At 41.7% G+C, this 21,775-nt stretch overlaps 2 protein-coding genes and 1 gene segment (V, D, J or C); all 3 read left to right on the plus strand.

The window, feature by feature from the left end:
* XB5865341.S (uncharacterized XB5865341 S homeolog) overlaps nucleotides 1-21,775 on the plus strand; it is a 250,518-nt gene that overhangs the window by 215,648 nt on the left and 13,095 nt on the right. The window lies entirely within an intron of this gene.
* Nucleotides 1-21,775, plus strand: part of LOC108705958 (immunoglobulin lambda variable 5-39) — a 218,055-nt gene that overhangs the window by 189,460 nt on the left and 6,820 nt on the right. For 2 of the 16 annotated variants that reach the window (XM_041566864.1, XM_041566851.1), the window contains exons 1-2: nucleotides 9,935-10,048; nucleotides 10,131-10,425. The exons of 12 other annotated variants lie outside the window; for them this stretch is intronic. In XM_041566864.1, coding sequence (XP_041422798.1) covers nucleotides 10,003-10,048; nucleotides 10,131-10,425 — 341 coding nt within the window. In that variant the 5' untranslated portion in view covers nucleotides 9,935-10,002. Of the gene's footprint in view, nucleotides 1-9,934; nucleotides 10,049-10,130; nucleotides 10,426-20,515; nucleotides 20,628-20,709; nucleotides 21,010-21,775 lie in introns of those variants that run through there. 2 more of the 16 variants (XM_041566856.1, XM_041566787.1) reach the window with 2 other exon arrangements.
* LOC108695663 overlaps nucleotides 1-21,775 on the plus strand; it is a 90,467-nt gene that overhangs the window by 58,681 nt on the left and 10,011 nt on the right.

Below are 21,775 nucleotides of genomic sequence, written 5' to 3' on the forward strand. Positions count from 1 at the left end.
CAGATCCTTCTATCGTCATTATGCCCCATAATTAGCTCAGTGCTGGTCTGTGAGCAGATACTAGAGAACAGGTACAATAAACTGGGAGAAGTAGAGGAGCATACAGCAGGGTAATTAACAGGAGAAACATGACAGACAAGTAAGGCCACAGCTTCATATCTTAAGTCTATAAGAAAATCATTTAAATATTACATAAATAAGGATTAATTTGTTTTGATCAAGTACAAGGTACTGTTTTATAATTACAGAGAGAAAGGAAATTGTTTTTAAAAATGTGGATTATTTGGATAAAAGTGAGTCTGTGGGAGAAGGCCTTCCCATAATTCAGAGCTTTCTGGAAAAAGATCCCATACGTGTACTCTGAATTTATTTATGATATTCCAGAAATACATTATAACAAGTAATCATACCTCCTCTGATGAAGCATCCAATGATGCGAATGCTTTAGGAGCAAAGAGCTCAGGGATCATCTAGCACTGAGGCATCTCTATCATTTTGGTATAGTTACTTTTTTTGTATTGTGTTTGTTTATGATTGTTTTGTATACCAAATAAACATACATGTGAGCTACTGACTATTGTTTGTATTATTGTATATAGTTATATTCATAATTTATTCATGAAACACCTTCCTATGCCATAGGCAGTTAGGGACCTGCAGAACTGAATGAAACCACCTGACTGGCTGGTAAAGATAATTTCTCTTGGCTGTTGTTGTGTGACAGCTTGATAATAATAGTTTAGCAATAAATGTACTGTTATACAATCATTGTACATAAAATATAGTTAGCTATCACATATTCATTTTAGTTAGCAATTCCTTTTATGTAATGCAAAGGAATATGAATATATATAGCTACAGAGAGATCCCGCAATAATTTAGTTTGGAAAGGGGTTGTTAGTGGCAGATTGTGATACATTACAGTCTCAGGAATATGTGGTTTTTCATCAAAACTTGGCTAAAGGAAGTGAAGAAGGGGCAGGATCTGCCAATAAGAACACATTGGTTTTGCATACAAAGTCCAACATAAGTCACTGAACTTAAAAGGAATGAGAGGCTGTGTATTGTCAAAGCAGAGAAGAGCTGTCCTACCCTGCACCATGTCCTGGACAATCCCCCTCCTCACTCTGATGTCTCTGTGCACTTGTAAGGAGCATTATACCTCTCTCAGAGACTGATTCACATGGCTGCTTTCTCTCAGGGACTTTAACCTTCTCTCTTGTTCTAGGTTGTGCCGGACAGACTGTACTGACTCAGCCTGCATCTGTGAGTGTGAGTGTGGGAGGCACAGTGACACTCACTTGTCAAGGGAACGATATTGGCAGCAACAGTGTGCACTGGTATCAACAAATACTACCCAGTGCCCCCAGGCTCATCATATATGACGACAGCGAAAGACCTGATGGGATCCCAGAACGATTTTCTGGCACAAACTCTGGTAACACTGCAAGTTTAACAATCTCTGGAGCCCAAGCAGAGGACGAGGCTGATTATTACTGTCAGGTGTGGGATAGCGATATCGGTGCTGCACAGTGATACAGACAGAGGGGGAAGTGACACCAAATCCTTCTGAGTGTAATTCAGATAAAGTAATCACATACAGAGACAAGAGAGAAGAAATTAAATGTGGGGGAACAATCTGTAAAATGAATGCATTGAATCAGTATTACTATATAGCTGCTAAGGAAACGCTGAAGGTCTGCCTTCCTAAAATGTAATTGCCTCTACGTAACTCCTGTTTTTATCAAAACATTTATAAAAACATAAATATATCCTTATCATCTTTACTAGGCCTAAACTAGTGGCTTCAATAGGAAGCGGAACCCACAGCCACACAGGGTCTGCTTCCTCTATACAGAATTGACCTGCGATTTTGTGCATGATTTCAGGTCAGCTCAGGAAAAGAATTTGTGGAGAGACCACCACACACCTCTCTGGCCACTTCTGTTTTCATCTGTAAAAACAATTTATTCTCAGCTCTAGTAGTCCCCATCATCCATGGTGACCTGAAAGCAAGGAGAAGTAAAAATCAGCAATGTTAGGTCTTAGGCGTCATGGATAGAATTTTGGAACATGTTCCTGGTCCTTAGAAAGGCACTATACTGTGAAGCAGCCTCCACCACGTGATCTATGCTTCCCTTCCTAACTGGACCCCATTCAATATTGGCTACCTATAACATCAGGGGATAGATGCCTGACCACCAGAACACTCTGCTCAAGCTACTGGCATAGGGAATGATTGGCTAAATAACGGGAACTCTTGGATGCATAGGGCCAGCTTGTTTTCCCACACCCTCCCATAATAGAACTGCTGTGCTTTCAGACCAATATAGCAGCATTATATATTAACTAAACCACAAGTGATATAATTCACTTGCTTATGTATATAATATTGAGTGTCTGTTCATGTACAGAATACGCATATGGACCGTTTAGAAAACTGTATGATTTCAGATTAAATCCACATTGTTGTTGACTTCTTTTCTGTTGTGTGCTATAGTGTATGTGAGTTGTATGTCCTTAAGGCTGCCTTCAGCCTCTTTGCCCCACTTTTTCGTTTTCAGCTCTTCCCTTTCCTCTCATCTTCTCCCTCTCCTCTTTCCCTTTTGCTCTAATTTTGTCCACCTTTTCCCCCATGTCTTTTCAACTGCTTCTCTACCCTACAACACCACTCATCCAGAGCTCCAGGGACCCCCATTGCCCTGCTTCAATAGGCAGAGCAAACTTGTGTCTAAAGAACCTTGCGCACATGTCACTCTCATGATGAACACTAACAATCAACTGAAAAAAAATTCAGCAAAATTGTGTGTATTCACATTAATGTGTAAGCACAATTGAATGCAGGATTCAGCTGGTGGAGCACTATCAACAGATGTATTTTGTAAAATACATTTCTTCTATAAGAGCACTATAAATAGATGAAAAACATGTTTTCCCATGACAAAATCCCTTTAAAGGGATACTGTCGCACAAAAAAGATTTCATAACATATCAGTTAATAGTGCTGCTCTAGTAGAGTTCTGCACTGAAACCATTTTTAAAAAAAAGCAAACATGTAAATAATGTTAAACAGGCTTCTATGAACAATAACTGCAATCATGAATACATTATCCAATAAGGGGGAGAAGTAGTGGCACCCAAAATAGATTATATACAATGTAAAGCAGTGGGAACTTTAGCCCCATATACAATGAATACAGTGAGAGGCAGTGGGAACTTTTGGCTCAAATACATTAAATACAATGAGAATCAATGATTTATGACACCACATACTCCCTTACCAAAAAAACTGATTTCATGAAGGCTGGGGAAGATTGAACATTGTAGAAATCAAAATGGGGTTTTTTTTGGGGTGCACAAGGTATAGCTAACACACCCTTTAAACTGTAAGTTGCAGTTCCCCCATGACACTTGCTTATCTTACTAGTTGCAAATATATCTAATATCTAATAAATATATCTAAGTAAGTGCAGGAGCCGAATATTACGAAAATTTCCTTATCTCATTTAGTTTGCAACTTTGTTAATTTTTCTGGTTCAGTGCAGGGGAAGAGAAATGTGGGACATTTGACCAGGAATCCAGAACAGCAGGCTGAGCTGTCAGATACGGGACAGCTAGGAAATTGGGAGGTATGTAAATGCACCACTTGCTTCAGTCCTAAATTTATTTACAAGCTCAGTTTAAGAAGGTCAAAAGGCATATGTGAATACATAGCCTGTATACTAGTCTAGCACCAGACCCAGGACTGGCAATCTGTGGATTCTGGCAAATACCAGAGAGGCTGTTGTAAGATGCCATAGACAGTCATTATTTAGTTTGCTGGTGCGGCTGTTTGGGCCTCTGAGTGCAGACCTGTCACTGGCACAAGGGGAACTGCCTTGACAGGGCACATCCAATACTAAGAAACAATATATGTGACTCTCCTAGGAGAACTTAGACGAATGTTAACAATATTTAAAATATACGCTTAATTAATTGCCTCTTATCTGAATTGGCTTTAATTGTTACTTGAAATAGACATAGCCAAACAGGTTTATAATTTTATTATCTGTGTTTTTGAGAACTAATCATTTCTTATGATACTTTCTTTTTCTAGGACACATCTACTGTGACTCAGAAATAGAAAAAAAACAACCCACACTAGATATTTAGCTATGTAGATGACCAATTTTTAAAATGGGTTACATTTTCCATACCAATTTGGAAGGCAGCAGTGCAGCAACTTGCCAACTTAACCAACAGAATGTTCTTAAGGTGGAAGGTGTCATTTACGATCAGGAATGCAATGTGCAAAGTGCAATAAATGAGCACAATTATAATACTTATTATAATTAATAATAATACCTATTATTTAGATCAGGGGTCCACAGCTTTTTTGCTCATAAGCCACTCTCAAATTTACAAAGCTTTGGGGAGCAATACAAGCATGAAAATAGTTCCAGGGGATGCCAAATAAAGTCTGTGACGGTGACACACTGCCGATATCAGAACTGCCTGACTGACATACTATACTGTGCCTCAGGCACAGCCCAGCAGTTGAATATACTGCTTAGGAAGCATTGACCCTCAGATCCATTAGGGTCAACAAACCCCTTCACCCACATCGAACCCCCTCCCAATCTGTATAGGAATCACTGCACCTTAATCTAAGTCACTATCCGGCGCCCTGCGTAGCCATTAACTAAAATCGTGCCTTTCATGCATTTCACCCACCACTTGTGGGCTTTGTCTATGGCGTGGGAAAGCCAGGAGCATACCTCTATTAGTAACTGTGGGACCAAATTTTAACCATCCAATCAGCTCATGAGGCATCACAAAAGGGAGAATCCACAAGTTTTCGCCTGTCTCCCTGTGGTTTGCTGGGAATGCTTTCTCTTCTCTGTATACAAATGAGGCTTCACTACAAAGAGCATTGCCTGAAGCAATCACATAAGTGTAATGGAGTAAGTCGCAAATGTCAGATGTCTTTGTCACCTGCGACCAGTATCAAATCTATCACATGAAGTACACAGAGACGGTAGTTAGAATTATCATGTATATTGATGATGCCTATACTGTCAAATTCAGTCACTTCATTCAATAATCAGCATATATAAGGGATCACAGAAGATCCAGTCATATATACATATGGCCAATAATGATTAGGAACAATCTCAATATGTGCATCTATACACTACAGTGTAATACATAATAGAAAATACTCCAACTGCGCTCACTCTATATGTGCGGTCACTATTTCAAGAGGGGACTGAATTCAGGGGTAAGACAGGGGGGAGGCAGGGGGGGCCAGTGGGGAATTAACATCGAGGAGGGGTTTAATTCTACTTTAAGATTGAATGGCTAATAAAGTGCTGCACTGAATTAAAAAAGGGCATTAACTTGAGAAATAAAAATATAATGAACATAATAGGTCCATGGTAATGCTTCACTTTGAGTGCAGTGCAATTTGGGGCTCCAGTCCTTAAGAAGGATATTAATAAGCTGAAGAGAGAGCAGAGATGTGCAACTAGACTGGTAAAAGGGATGGAACAATGAAACTATGAGGAATGGCTGTCAAGTTGGGGTGGTGTCAGAAAATAAAAAATTAACCATGGGCAACCCATTTATTGAGAAATTGAACTTTCATTTCATTTGAAGTAGCAAAAACAGTTAATAGCAATGAGGTCTGTGACCAGGGCTGACCTGAGACAGCCTAGCAAATTGTGCCCACTTTTTTGTGTTGGAGGGGGTTAAGGGGGCCACATGGCTTCTGCACAATTAAAAAATCAGAGCACAATTAAATTTTCAGAATTTAATTTCTTAAACCACAAGTTGGTTTTTATGCCCCTGGTAAGTTCCGGGCGATGAGGTGAGTTTCTCAACTTGCCTTATGACAGAAGCACCCCTGGCCGTGAGGTTGTAAAATACTCTGCTGGGTTGTATTGTGGTAGCAGTTTCTATTGTAGGAAAGGCTATAGTGATTTCAGGATCTACAGTTTGTTTAGTTTAGTTATGATATATAGATATATATATGTAAGTGCATAGTGTGGGTATACATTTTGTGGATACATCTTGTAGCCCCACCCTTCCCAACTATAGTCAGGTGATCCCACTGGTGTCTAATAAAAGGGCAGCCAAGTTTGGGAGTTTTACTTTGGAAGCAGCTAGTAAGTTGCAGGTACAACGTAGTCCCTTTGTGAAATGTATAATTAAGCAATTGAATTCTTAATGAATCAGATGCAATTTGAGTATACAACTGGCCAAAATATTGGATGACTTTGACGTAGTTGGTCAGTTTAAATATATTACAATGTATGGACAAACAATCCCTGTTTTGTTTAAAGGGTAAGGCATTTTTTAGTAGCAGTATGCACAACATGTCTCAATGTTTTAAATATATTGATAATGGGTTGAGTGCAGAGGACTCTTGTATTTGTCTATATGTATTTTGTGGTCACAGCCTCATTGCACCCCCACCCAGGGCAGCCATCAGGGGGGGACAGGGGGGAGAGTTGTAGGGGGCCCCAAGGGTAAGGGGGCCCGGCCACGTCGCACTTCCTTGATTAGCCGGGCCCCCTGCTTTCTGAGAGCTGCTGACTTCGGGAAGGCAGGGCGGGAGCACAAGGGGAGATATCTTCTGTCCATTACTCCCCCTTATTGGTCACTGAGTTTAAGTCCCGGTTGAGCTGCTCAGCGATTGGATATCTGAGGTTTGAACTTCTCCTCCAGTTCATCCAATCATCATGCAGCTTTACCAGGACTTTAAATTCTGTGACCAATAAGGGAAGAAAATGCTGTCACTGGAAGAAGATGCAGCCACAGGTGCTCCCCTCCTCCCTTCTGTAGTTGGCAGCTCACTGACAGCAGGTGGGCTACACTAATGAAGTAAGTGTAACATGGCAGGGCCCCCTAAAGGTAACCCTTTGTGGTCCCTGTTGTGTGGTGGGGCCCTGGGCACCACATTTTTTTTAAACTTCTGGGGGTGCAAGTTTTTTTACATGGACGTTTAAGGGGGGCCCTGGCCACCAATTTTCTTATAACATGGGGGGTCCTAGCCACCAATATTTTTTAATGGGGGGCCCTGACCACAAATGTTTTTTTTAATGGGAGGGCCCTGATCACAAATGTTTTTTTCCAATGGGGGGCCCGCCGAAAACCAATAATTTTGTATTTTTTTATTAACATGTGGGAACCATACCCACCAATATTTTTTTTTTTAAATGGGGGGTGGACCTGTGGGGTGTGGAGTGCGGACCTGTAGGTGGGTCTTGTGGTGGGCGCAGCCCAGGGGGCCCAGGAAATTTTTTCGTATGGGGCCTTACGATTTCTGATGGCGGCCCTGCCCCCGCCTAATGGTTTTAAAAATTAGTGTGAGTACAACTTTCCCTTGTTTGGTCATGAAACTCCAAGGTAACTTCTAATATCCTCATATTTTACAACTGGGGGTACTTTATTTATTATAATACACAAGTTTCAGTGAGTCATGTGACAGAAATGACATCAGAACTCACCGTTTATAAGGATATAATTAACAGGATATTCGTGGCTTTTGTATATTTTATATATATATATATATATATATATATGTAACGCTTTCTTGGCCTAATCTGCCAATTAGAAGTTAAGGGTGACCAGCTAGGTAGTGAGCATGGGTTACATTGCGAATCTTCACCCAGGGCAGAGCCTTCGCCAATTGGAAGCTTCCCCTTTAAACTATAGTTGAACTACAACTCACAGGCATATAAGTGCAAATAGAATAATGGACGCCAGGAGGTTCTTTAAAAAGGTAAAACAGGAGCACAGATTTATTATGCCAGAGGCAAATGACCACAGGTTTACTTACAAATATACTGAGGACACAGCAGATGGAATCACTTTGGACAGTACAAGGTTCACAGTCAAACAGGTGCGACTCCCAAAAGATATTGCAGATAGGTGTACATCAATTCCCAGTTCAACCGACGTTGCCAGTGAGGGGATCGGGATCTATCAGGTAGGGTACAGGTAGTCCTTTGCTCACCTAGATGCCTATCAACTGAGTTCCCTGCTCTAAAGGCAAACAGGCCTTGTGGGAAGCTACTCCCTACTACAATCCTCGTTGGAGCGACAGCTGCTCTTTCTGCTACACCTCTCTGTCTTTCTCTCCTAGAGAGAACTATAACAGTATCTTACTATTTTAGCTGGTCCTCGTTCACGGGGTTACCTGGTCCCCGACTTAGCACCAAAGGTGTCAGGTCCCTCTGGGGTAAATGCTTACTGGGGCCTATGGTGATCCCAGGCTCAGTGGAGATTCACCTAACAGCAGCACCAGGAGCCAAAGAGGAAGAGGACACTCCCTGCACACACTATATAGCAGTGTGGCAGGGGAGTGTCATTACACTCTTTGTCCAATAGGTGTGGGTGTTACACTTTACCAGTTACAAGGGCTTGGCCCAATAACAAGGGAAAAGGTAACTACATACAAAGGGTAGGGGATTAACTCTATAGGGATAGAATATCCTATAGGTCCCTACATATATATATATATATATATATATATATATATATATAAATATATATATATTTTTTTATGTATTATACTGTGTATATATATATATATATATATATATATATATATATATATATATATATATATATATATATATATATATATATATATTCATGTTTAAGTTGTACCTACCATTTAATATGCTTGATGTGCACTTCATTGATGTTTTATGAGCCTATTATTAAGTGTCCCCTAAAGCACAAAACACGTAAGGCGGATACTTATATTTTGTGCAATATTTTTCAAATTTTGAAAATGAATTTCCTTTTTCTATGTAATAATAAAATAGTACCATGTCCAAACAAAGATATAATTAATCATTATTGGAAGCAAAATCAGCTTATTTGGTTTATTTAACACTAAGGGGCAGATTTATCAAGGGTCGAAGTGAAAATTCGAATGAAAAAAATCTAATTTCGAGCTATTATTTTGTGTGCTTTCGACAAGGGAATAATCCAAATTCAATTTGAATTTGAAAAAAATTTGAAAATTCGAATATCGAAATTTATCATGTACTGTCTGTCTATTCGAATTTGATCGAATGCACTATTACATCGATTCATACGATTCTAATTCAAATGAAAACGGGCTATTCACTTGGAAAAAAAAAAGATTTTTTAAATAAATTTCAGTTGGTCTTTTTTTATTTAAATTTCAACGTTTTTTTTTATTCTAAATTCGACCCTTGATACATCTGCCCCTTAAGGCATGCAGACAGTGTCGGACTGGATCCGCTAGTTTGGCTGCGCGACCCCACTTTGTCGGGGGTCGCGGTAGAATAGAGGATCTGCGCATGCGCACAAAGGTATTGCTGCGCGCGTGCGCACAAACGCGGCGCCGCGCGCATGCGCACTGCTCTGATGAAGCACGCGGGAGCCGGAGCGGGGCCCTGGGGCAATATGTGTAGAGATATTGCATTACATGGACAAACAAGCCCTGTTTTGCTTAAATGGGAGGGCATTTTTTTAGTAGCCGTATTCATAAATTGTGCTAATGTCCTTTATATATTGATAATAGGTGCAGAGAGAGAGAGAGATTGTATTGCTTTGGAAACTGCCAGTTAGTGGCCATTTGTGATATATTACAATTTTAGAAATATGTCATAAAACACAAAGCAACATATATATATATATATATATATATATATATGTATATATATATATAGATATAGATATAGATAGAGAGAGAGAGAGAGAGAGAGAGAGAGAGAGAGAGAGAGAGAGAGAGAGAGAGATTGTATTGCTTTGGAACCCAGTTAGTGGCCATTTGTGATATTACAATTTTGGAAATATGTCATAAAACACAAAGCATCTTCTACATTTTGCATCACAACTGAACAAAGGAAGTAAAGGGGCAGGATCTGCCAATATGATCAATTTGGCTTTGCATACAAAGTCCAACATAAGTCACTGAGCTTTAAAGAAAAGAAGAGCTGTGTATTGTGAAAGCAGAGAAGAGCTGTCCTACCCTGCACCATGTCCTGGACAATCCCCCTCCTCACTCTGATGTCTCTGTGCACTTGTAAGGAGCATTATACCTCTCTCAGAGACTGATTCACATGGCTGCTTTCTCTCAGGGACTTTAACCTTCTCTCTTGTTCTAGGTTGTGCCGGACAGATTGTACTGACTCAGCCTGCATCTGTGAGTGTGAGTGTGGGAGGCACAGTGACACTCACTTGTCAAGGGAACAATATTGGTGGCAAGTCTGTGCACTGGTATCAACAAATACTACCCAGTGCCCCCCGGCTCATTATATATGGCGATAGCAGGAGACCTGCTGGGATCCCAGAACGGTTTTCTGGCACAAACTCTGGTAACACTGCAAGTTTAAAGATCTCTGGAGCCCAAGCAGAGGATGATGCTGATTATTACTGTCAGGTGAGGGATAGCGATGCTGCACAGTGATACAGACAGAGGGGGAAGTGACACCAAATCCTTCCTCTGAGTGTAATTCAGATAAAGGAATCACATACAGAGACAAAAGAAAATAAATTAAATAACATGGGGAACAATCTGCAAAATTATTACAATTCCAGGAAACCAGTATTACTGTATAGCTGTGTAAGAATGTCACATGGAGATCATTCAAAGTGTAATTGCCCCCAGTCCACTCCTGTTTCTAGTGAAAACAATTTGGTTCATAATGTATCCTCATCTCTTCTGGGCCCCGTCCAATGACTTAACTATAGAAGAAGCATAGTGTGGTGTTTATACAAATGACCTGTAGGTTTTGTAACCTGTTATCTTCAATTAAAAAATGATTTAGAAAAAATTACCTGTAGGTGTCACAGTGTACACGAATTATATTGTACATACATAGTCATTTGTATACTGTGAAAAGTGTTAGAGTTGAAGTTACTGCTAAAGTGTAATGGCTGCTTGAGGCTGTTAATAAAGCACTGTTACACCATACTCATCCTTGGCTACCAAAACATAACAAAATTGGCATTGAGATGTCTCTCCTGTCCCTGCAGCAGCCTGCATCTTTTCTTCCAAACCCTGGTAGCCTACCATGCCTTTTACTGCTTGGATCTGTATATTTGAAAATGACATACTTGCTGTTGACCATGGGGAGTTATCTGCTGCTAGAAAGCGTATTTTACTTATTCACTGCCTGGGCACCGAAGGACAGCGTGTATTCTATACATTGGCATTAATATTAACTCAGCTTTCACTATTTGAAATGAGATACGGAAAAGTAGAAATTAGCAATGTTAGGTCTTAGACGTAAACGTATTCATGCACAGAACAATGAAACATCAGCTAATGCGTTCACGCTCCCCGTATCGGACTGGGGTACCATGTGCCCACCGGAAAACATGCTCATTACAAAGAGTACTTAAACATTTGCTTGTAGCTGAGACAAACACTGGTATTGATTGTTTCAGAGATTCATTTTTTTAAATATAACTGATTAATATAGCCACATTTAAACAGTGTGGCAGATTCCAGTAAGACACATTCAGGACAAATTCTTCTTTTGCTCTCCTGTGTGTTATTGCTACTACAAACTGTGTAAGAGCACATGCACTCGATACAGACAGACTGCAGAGCATAGAACAGACAGACAGCGTGAAGGCTGAACATCTCTATGCTTGAGCTGTCTTCAGCCCAGATTATATGGTTGCTTAGGGGCATCAATTAGCTCTTGCTCTCCCATTTCTACAGTGCAAATTCTTCCGGAGATACTTCCCCTGCCATTCCTGTATAATTAGCAGCCTTTGTGGATTCTCCTTATTTGTAGTCTCTGTCTTCTGCAAAAATATATTATGTACCTCTTTCATATAGATGGCTTCAGAGTCAACCAAATACAAGTACATATAAAGCATCTCTTGGTCCCACATATACATTGTATATTTATGTTTAAACAAAAAAGATCGGCACTTACAGGTCTTAAGATAGTAAAACTGGAGGCCTACCCCAAGGCCTTTCTCAAAGTGACAAAGTGAGTGAGTGCAGATCCTTTTCGTTTTGATATATATATATATATATATATATATATATATATAGCATGCATGGATTTTGTGGATTCTTTTAAGAAACTGCAACAAAAATGAGCCAAGAAAAAATGCCCATTCACTTTAATGCATTTGCAGTGAGAAAAAACTCGAGAAAAAATGTCCATTGACTTTTAATGCAATTGGAGTGAGAAAAAAAAATCGACCATAGACTCTACTATATCTATCTACCTGAACATCCATAGACTTTAATGCATTTTGCAAATTTCTTGCTGTTATTCACAATTTTCTGTGAAGAGAAACAGGTCAGATTTGCTCATCACTAGTTTTATATTAGTCTAGCACTGGCACACGGGGAACTGTCTTAATAGGGAGCGTGGTTACAGGTATAGGATCTATAAATCAGAATGATCAAGCCTGTTTTTCTCCAGATAAGGAAATTTCCTTAAGTCAAGTTTAAAGTACTGTTTTATTACTACAGAAATTTTTGTTGAAATTTTTAATTATTTGATTAAAATGGAGTCTATAGGAGATGGCCTTCCCATGATTCTGCATAATGGAGCCGATACCTGTACTAAGAAACACTATAGGCCCCATGCAAAGTGCAAAAAAAGAAAAAGCAGCAATCTGACTTTTTTTGCACTTTTCACACGGTGCATTTTACAAATAACCACACTCCTATGTACTCATTTCACTACTGAAGCATGTTATTCAGAGATGTAAGGCAGGAGGCACAGCCCTCATTGGGGCTCACTATGGACAGAGCTAAGCTGTATCCTGACACCCCCAGGGGTGCAAGTGTTCTATAAGTGAGCACTAAATGGGCATGCCCTTGCTCCTCTTAGCACAATTGCACTTGTGTTCCCTTATATAAGTGTAACGCCCACTTGGCCAACCCTACTGGTTCCAAGGTCGTACCTGATTACCAACTCGGGTCCTGAGTTCCCTTTGCAAGGTGAAAGGTACTGGGAATGCTTCTCTTTCAGTGCCTCCACCTAATACACCTGCGGGTGGCCCCATTAGGACAACAAATCAATCACACACTATTATTACATAACAAATACAACTTTTATGCAAATTTAAAGGGGAAGTAAAACTTTACATTCTCATTTATAAAAATTCCCATTACCCTAGGAACCTGTAGCAGTCCAGTCCTGGTAATTCCCTGCCAGGAAAAGTCCCGCACTACTCCATTTTGGCAGCCCAAGAGTCTCAATCCCTTGTACCCAAAAGAGTACCAGTCCTAGGTAGCGCTACCTGCCCACATACTTTCCCGATGGAAAGTATTTGCTCCCATGTGGCAGGCACACAAACAGCCTGTTTCTCCAAACAGGAGATTGCTGGATCCTCATCCTTTCCTACCTCTTCCCTCAGGTAACGTTCACCCCAAAGGAGTCACACAGATGGGTAGTCTCACACAGAGCTGACAGGCATCCACAGCGATGAAATCTTTATAGGCTCCAGACTCTCCTAGTAGAGCACATCACTTGATCGATCCATTGGTTGAACTGTAGTTCCCAGTACTGTGAAGTCCAGTGTCTGGCATCAATCTTCCAGAACATCAGGGTAGCCTGAGGTCTGCCACTGCAGCACCCCAGTGGACGATCACTCCATCCTGCATCCAAATCAAGATCCAAATCAAGATGGATGTGTGAGCACATGGCAATCTCCTTTTATATTTGTGCACAGCGACACCTTGTGGCTTCCTTTGGGATCAGCCATGCTGCACCAATCCAAGAGCTCTGCCCCTGGAAACTCTAGGAAACCCCACTCTCAGCCACGAGGCTTCCGACCGAAGGAGAAATAAACCCTTCGGGTCCCTACATAAGTCTATTCCTTACATAAGGCTGTAGTTAAATGGAATTGGTTGCTGCGCCAGGGACTATAGCTAGATATCCTTAATGTTACTGTTAATCGGAGAGTGTGGGCGATTGCGTGTTTTTGCAGGGTGTTGTTGAACTACAACTCTCAGTATTTATAAAGAAATGGGCACCAGTGGTTCATAACAATCAACAACAAGGCTTTATTAACTGTTCTCACACAGTATTCTTCAAGAGGACTAGGCACAATAGATAAGATAAAATTGCTCTGCATATACTCACAAATATAGATTCAAGAATCCAATACTTTACCCATCAGGGGTCAATTGTTGAACAGTGGATTATTTTAACTCAAAAGTGTCACTCCAAGCTTTCAGGATTCTCCTCAAGTGGAACCTCAGTGAGCTATAATAGTCCCTATGTCAAAGCCGCGAAAAATCCAAAATGGTGGCGCCCAGTCCGCCCACGTGGGCGCTGGGACGCCAGTGCCGCAGCGCTGACAAAAGCACGCCGGCGTAAGGACGCCAATGACGTCACTATGGCGCCAAATTCAACTATAAAAGAGCGCCCAGGACACCAGAAGGGCGCCCAAGAATAGGATTTGCTGCCATTGATCCTGGGTTCCTGTTTGTGTTTCCTGATCCCTGCTCCAGCCTTGATTCCTGCTCCTGTTTCCTGGTTCCTGCTCCCAGCTTGTTTCTTGCTCCTGCCTTAGTTTTGACCCTCTGCCTGAACTCTTGTTATTTGATCCTGATCTGCCTGCCATTGAACTCTTGCCTGGACTCTGACCATCCGCTTGGATACCGCGACCTTGCTCCCTCAAGAGGGCTTCCTCCTTGATCCTGACTACCTCCCTGGAGGGTGCTCCCGGCTCCCTGACACCCTAAAACTGTCTACTTGATCCCTACTCTGGCGTTGTGCACACAGGATTCTAATTGTTACTAAATCTCCTCATTGGAGCTCAGGCTGCTCACTAGCTGCCCTAATCCTATCTATCACTATTAGAGTGATCTATGATAGAGTATATAATAACACAGACTAGGCCTAACTTGACCTATGTTCCAGTCTGGTTCCACCTGTCTGATCAGGTGGAATTTCTCAGGAAAAAGGACCCAGAACACACGTGCTTCAGCTTATATACTTTAGAACAGTAGGACACCTACTGGCCAGTTCTTGAACTGCCAGGAGCATACTTTAAAGGAACAGTAGCACCAAAAAAATGAAAGAGAATATAACTTACAGTTGTGCTGTACTGGTACAACTGGTGTATTTGCTTCAGATAATCTACAACCTGCTGTGTAGTCATGGGGGCAGCCATTCAAAGATGAAAAAGGAGAAAAGGCACAGGATACTAGATAAACTCTGTAGTTTACAATGGAATTCTTTACAATGTATCTGCTTTCTACTGTCTACCCTGGCTCCCCCATGGCTACAAAGCAGTTTATATAAACTATAGTAGTACTGAAGCAAACACACCTGTTCAATCAGGGCAGGGAAACACTACATTATATTGTCATTCCATTAAAAAAAACTTTTTCTGGAGTTACTGTTCCTTTTCCCAGCTATGCCAAGGAACCACTTGGCTATCCAACTGTTAACTCCATAAATAAAAAGCAATTATTTTACCAGTCCCTACACTTAAAAACATTTAGAACTGTAAACCTAGCCTCTCAGACAATTGCGGAAGCCTCTTTTCTGAATTGCCATTACTACTCGAAATAGACCAAATAAGTGCTTCAGACGTACCATTTAATTAGCTTTGCTTTTGAGAAATAATCACTTCTTCTGATACTTTCAGCCCAATAAATGGTACTGGTGATATATTTCATATGTAGGAATACAATATGAAACACAAAGTATTTTGTGGAATTTTTCATACCATCTGGATAAAGGAAGTTGAGAGGGGCAGGACCTGCAAATCAGATCAAATTGGGTTTGCATACAAAGCTCAACATAAAAGAAAAGAGGAGCTGTGCATTGTCAAAGCAGAGAAGAGCTGTCCTTACCCTGCACCATGTCCTGGACAATCCCCCTCCTCACTCTGATGTCTCTGTGCACTTGTAAGGAGCATTATACCTCTCTCAGAGACTGATTCACATGGCTGCTTTCTCTCAGGGACTTTAACCTTCTCTCTTGTTCTAGGTTGTGCCGGACAGACTGTACTGACCCAGCCTGCATCTGTGAGTGTGAGTGTGGGAGGCACACTGACACTTACATGTGAAGGGGGCAATTTTACTAAATATTATGTGCACTGGTACCAACAAATACTACCCAGTGCCCCCAGGCTCATTATATATAAAGACAGTGAAAGACCTGATGGGATCCCAGAACGATTTTCTGGCACAAGCTCTGGTACCACTGCAAGTTTAACAATCTCTGGAGCCCAAGCAGAGGACGAGGCTGATTATTACTGTCAGACGAAAGAGGATGGCAAAGCTGCACAGTGATACAGACAGAGGAGGAAGTGATACCAAATAATTTCTGATTTGGTGATGTAATGTACAGTATATAGAGGAATCACATACAGAAGACAGAAGATATTATATAATGTGGGGAAGATCTGCCATATTATTGAAGTGCCATAAAAACACTATTGCTGTATATAATTTGGGCCAATTTGCCCAAATGCACTGAAGTCTCTGGGCAACAAATTTTTTTCACCCATTTTCGCTGCGAAACTTGCCACAAAAAATTCGCTCATCATTACTGTATAACTGAAGGAAACTCACCTAGAGATCATTCTAGGAATATCCTGGTGTGTAATTGGCCCCAGGTCACTCCCGTTTTTATCAGTGAAAACAATTTGATTCTTAATGTATCCTCAAATCTAATGGAGATAGTATTTTAAACTGCACCATCATTACCATACCATTAGTGTGTATCTCAGCACCATAAAATGTTTAAGTCATGTTAAGGATTACTTTGATATTTTGGCTGTAGCTCAGTCAACTTCTTCTATACTTTAACACTAAGTAACTAGATTCTGTTATGTGCTTGTTAAAGCAAAGCTTATTTGTTAAATATCTCTGACTTTCCCACACAGTTAAGTGAACTGCTTGAGAGGACTGAGAAAGCACCAACGCATACTTTGCCTTAGCTTTATCAAGGCCCATCAATAGTTTAGTTTTAGAAGGGAAAATTCTGACAAGCCGGTGACTACTCAGATCCATAGTATCCTCTTACATATTTAATATTTAGATTTTTTTTCTTGGAAACTAAGTGGCCAATTATTGATTTTATGGGGTGTCACCTTACACAGAGGAGTTCTCTGTTTCATTATAACCAATAGGACATTCCTAAAGGAGAACTAAAGCTTAACTAAGAAGTAGATCAGAAATGTATTATTGTGAGCAGCCGGGAGCTGGGAACACAATGGGGAGGGAGTGGGTCAGCCAGGACAGGTTTAGGGCAGAGACACGTGAGCAGATTCTGGGAGATTAGTCGCCCGGCAACAAATCACCTCTTCTTCAGGGCGACTAATCTCCCAGGACTGCCTTTCCCTGGCTTCCCGCAAGCTAGAATGGAAATTGCCGGCGGGATGGCACTCTGAGCGATTCGTTTTCCAAAGTCGCTCAAAGTGCTCCGATTGTCATCCTGCTGGTGATTTCCATCCTAGCAGGCATGAAGGCAGTTAGGGGAGATAAGTCGCCCCGAAGAAGAGGAGATTTGTCGCTGGGCCACTAATCTCCCCGAATCTGCTCGTGTGTCTCTGCCCTTAAAGCGAGTAGAAGTGAGTGCAAGGCCTCTCCAAAGATTTTTTTCTGTGGGGGTGGTGTAGTCTAGGTACACTACTGACTGTAAAGGCCTGGATTATTACTGTTAAAAAGATTCTGAAGGTTAGTGTAGTAAGTGTATAAAATATGGCGTTTCTAGCCATATTCATGTATCAAAAACTAGACACAATGCACCATTTTATTTGCACTTTTTACAATGCCTTCCCGCTGAACAATTGACTCAGGTATCTGTATTTCATTTTGCCTTGATAAAAACAGTCCTGCCTGTGTTCTGCAATGTTTTATTCATGAGGGTATGCCATAGGTATCCCTTGACCTGCCCCCTACCTGTCCCCTAACTTGCACTTCATTCGGACGCATACGTTAAGGAGTGGTGATCAGGGTCGCCATCAGAAATCACGGGGCCCCACACAACAAAATTATCTGGGCCCCCTCGCCACGCCTCCGTTGACCACGCCTCCCTTGACCACGCCCCCACCAGTTCACATGGGCACAAGCACAGAAACAGTAAATAAAAGCATTTTGGCAAAAGGGTTATTAAAGGAAAACTATACCCCCTGAACAATGTAGGTTTCTATAAAAAGATATTGCATAAAACAGCTCATATGTAAAATCCTGCTTCATGTAAACAAACCATTTCCATAATAATATATTTTTTTTATTATATTGTATGTGCCATTGGGTAATCCTAAATAGAAAACTGACATTTTAAAAAATAAGGGCCACCCCCTGGGATCGTATGATTCACAGTGAACACAAACAAACCATACATGTTAGGTCACTTGAGCCAATTAACAGACAGAGTCCTGTTTTTTGCTTCCACACTTCTTCCTGTTACAGTTAGAGTTGTAGTATTTCTGGTCAGGTGATCTCTGAGGCAGCACACAGACCATCACAAAATGGTGGTTCAAGGCAAGAGATGTAAAAGAGCAATATTTACAAAAATATATATTCCAGTTTGGTAAGATTCTTTAATATGCCACTTAATTTGATATAAACTATCTTTTACTCATGTATTAATTTTGGGGTATTGTTTTCCTTTAAGCCTGCCACCACATCAAGGTAGACTCTTTAAGCAGGTATCTGCTCTAACCTAAATTGCACTTTGTTCTACAATTATTCTACATTTAAATTGTACAAATAAGAGCCATTTGGTTTAACCCTTTGGTCAAAAAATAACCAGTCCTTATAAAGACAATGGAAGATTCAAATGTGCCCCATGTCTAATGTATACACACATTTATTATGTATACGTTAAAAAAAGTGGAACCTAAGCACTGGACAATTATAAAGTGCATTGGCAGTTTGTTATTGTTTGTAAACATATAGGCCATCAATAAGAACTTTGATTAGTATAAATAAACAACAGATACACAACTTACAATTGGTGGCTGGAAGACTTTTTATAGGACTACAAAAGAAAAAAAACAATAAGTGACAAGGAGTTTCACAACAGGCATTAAAAAACAATTGGCGGCTGGAAGACTTTCTACAGGATTAGGGGTTCAGGGGCCCTGCATTGATGGCTCAGGGGCCCTTCCTTAAGGGGGGGATCAGGGGCCCTTCCTTGGGAGGATCAGGGGCCCTGCATCGGGGGGATCAGGGGCTCTTCCTTGGGGGGGATCAGGGGCCCTGCATGGCGGGGATCATGGGCCTTGCATTGAAGACTTTCTACAGGATTAGGGGTTCAGGGGCCCTGCATTGATGGCTCAGGGGCCCTTCCTTGGGGGGGATCAGGGGCCCTTCCTTGGGTGGAGATCAGGGGCCCTTCCTTGGGGCTTCAGCATGAGGCTTCAAGGGGCCCTGCATGGGGGGGATCAGGGGCCCTGCATGGGGGGATCAGGGGCCCTGCATTGATGGCTCAGGAGCCCTTCCTTGGAGGGGATCAGGGGCCCTTCCTTGGGGGGGATCAGGAACCCTTCCTTGGGGGGGATCAAGGGCCCTTCCTTGGGGGGATCAAGGGCCCTTCCATGGGGGGGATCAGGGGCCCCATGGGGCTTCAAGGGCCAGCATGGGGCTTCAAGGGGCCCGCATGGGACTTCAAGGGGCCCGCATGGGGCTTCAGTGGCCTGGATTAGGGCTTCAGGGGCCCCGCATTAGGGCTTCAAGGGGCCCACATTATGGCTTCAGGGACCTGGGGGCTTAAGGGGCCAGGGGCTCACATTGGTGGTCAGTGGCTCATTGGTGGGATCAGGGGCTCACATTGGTGATCAGTGGCACTTACCTGCAACTGGGGTTCTCCAGTGGACGAATTCTTCTTCTTATTCCTCCAGCGGTCTTCTTATTCCTCCAGCGGTGTCTTCAGCGTATCCAGGAAGCCGTTCCATCTCCAGGAAGAAGATCCTTCTCCAGACGCGTCTTCTATCTTCTGTGTGCAAGCGGCAGGCTGCGGCGGTCTAAATAGAGTTCCACCCGTGCGCACTGACGTCACGCGTACGCACGGGACGCAACCAGCGTAAATTTCGCCGGCTAAATTAATTCAGTGCGGCGCGGCCAGGCCCCCCTCAAAATTAAAAATCCTTTGGATACCGGGAGGACTGCCCCCCCTGTGACCCCCTGATGGCGGCCCTGGTGGTGATGACCGTATATGCATGCACATACACTAGATATAAACTAAATTGTAGTGTGTTCTGGGCCTCCATAACTGAGAGGCATTTGGGGATTTTTGTAGATGCCAGATGATGTTATGATGGCAGATTATATCAATGGCTTTAAGAGCGAGTTTGATGGTTTATTGAGTAAGCATAATATCATAATATATATATACACACACACACACACATCCAGCAGTTGTCTTGCTATGGGATGGGAAAGTAACTAGCCGGTTGTGATATATTACATATTTAAGAATATGGAATGAAACACAAAGCATTTTTAACATTTTCATAACAACTGGCTAAAGGAAGTTAAGAGGGGGCAGGATCTGCCAATAAGAACACATTGGTTTTGCATACAAAGCCCAACATAAGGTAGGTCCCTGAACTTAAAGGAATGAGAGGCTGTGTATTGTCAAAGCAGAGAAGAGCTGTCCTACCCTGCACCATGTCCTGGACAATCCCCCTCCTCACTCTGATGTCTCTGTGCACTTGTAAGGAGCATTATACCTCTCTCAGAGACTGATTCACATGGCTGCTTTCTCTCAGGGACTTTAACCTTCTCTCTTGTTCTAGGTTGTGCCGGACAGACTGTACTGACTCAGCCTGCATCTGTGAGTGTGAGTGTGGGAGGCACAGTGACACTCACTTGTCAAGGGAACGATATTGGCAGCAATCTTGTGCAATGGTATCAACAAATACTACCCAGTGCCCCCCGGCTCATTATATATTACAACAGCGAAAGACCTGATGGGATCCCAGAACGATTTTCTGGCACAAACTCTGATAACACTGCAAGTTTAACGATCTCTGGAGCCCAAGCAGAGGACGAGGCTGATTATTACTGTCGGGTGTGGGATAGCGATAGCAAGCTGCACAGTGATACAGACAGAGGGGGAAGTGACACCAAATCCTTCTGAGTGTATTTCAGATAAAGGAATCACATACAGAGACAAGAGAGAAGAAATTAAATAAAGGGGAAAAATCTACCAAATTGTTGTAACTCCAGAAAACCAGTATTACTATATAACTGACAAAGGAAACTCACCTGGAGATCATTCTAGGAATATCCTTTCTGAAGGGTAATTGCCTCCAGTCCACTCCTGTTTCTGTTAACTGAAAAGCAATTCTGTTAATTGAAAGCAATTTAGTTGTAAATGTTTCCTCAGTTCTATTGATTACTCATTATATCAAATAGTTTGTCAGAGCTAGTATACCCTCATGTAAAGTGCTGTGAAATATGTTGGCCATTTATAAAAACATTTAATAATACTGAGCCCCATCATCCATGGTGACCTGAAAAGCATCATGTAGTATTTAGTAGTGTTCAAGAAGACTCACATAGAATTGTACTGGATGTTTGAGTGTTTGAGGGTTCTTAAAGTGGCAGTTTACCTTAAAATGAGTGATAAAGCAGTGTGTTTGTTAACTGCTTGTTTTTCAATTCTGCCTTTTTCCAGCTTAACATCTGGTTTCAAAGGTTGATGACCTGGTAAATGAATTGCCTGAGGCATAGCAATTACTTTCACTTTCCAATCTGCAGATCCTAGATGTCACTGCCCTCCTCACAATCACCCACACTACTCACTATCTATAATTGTATATCCTATGCATGGGCATCACAACCATCATTCTGGCACAT

The sequence above is a fragment of the Xenopus laevis genome, chromosome 1L, assembly GCF_017654675.1.
Source record: "Xenopus laevis strain J_2021 chromosome 1L, Xenopus_laevis_v10.1, whole genome shotgun sequence".
Lineage (NCBI taxonomy): Eukaryota > Metazoa > Chordata > Amphibia > Anura > Pipidae > Xenopus > Xenopus laevis.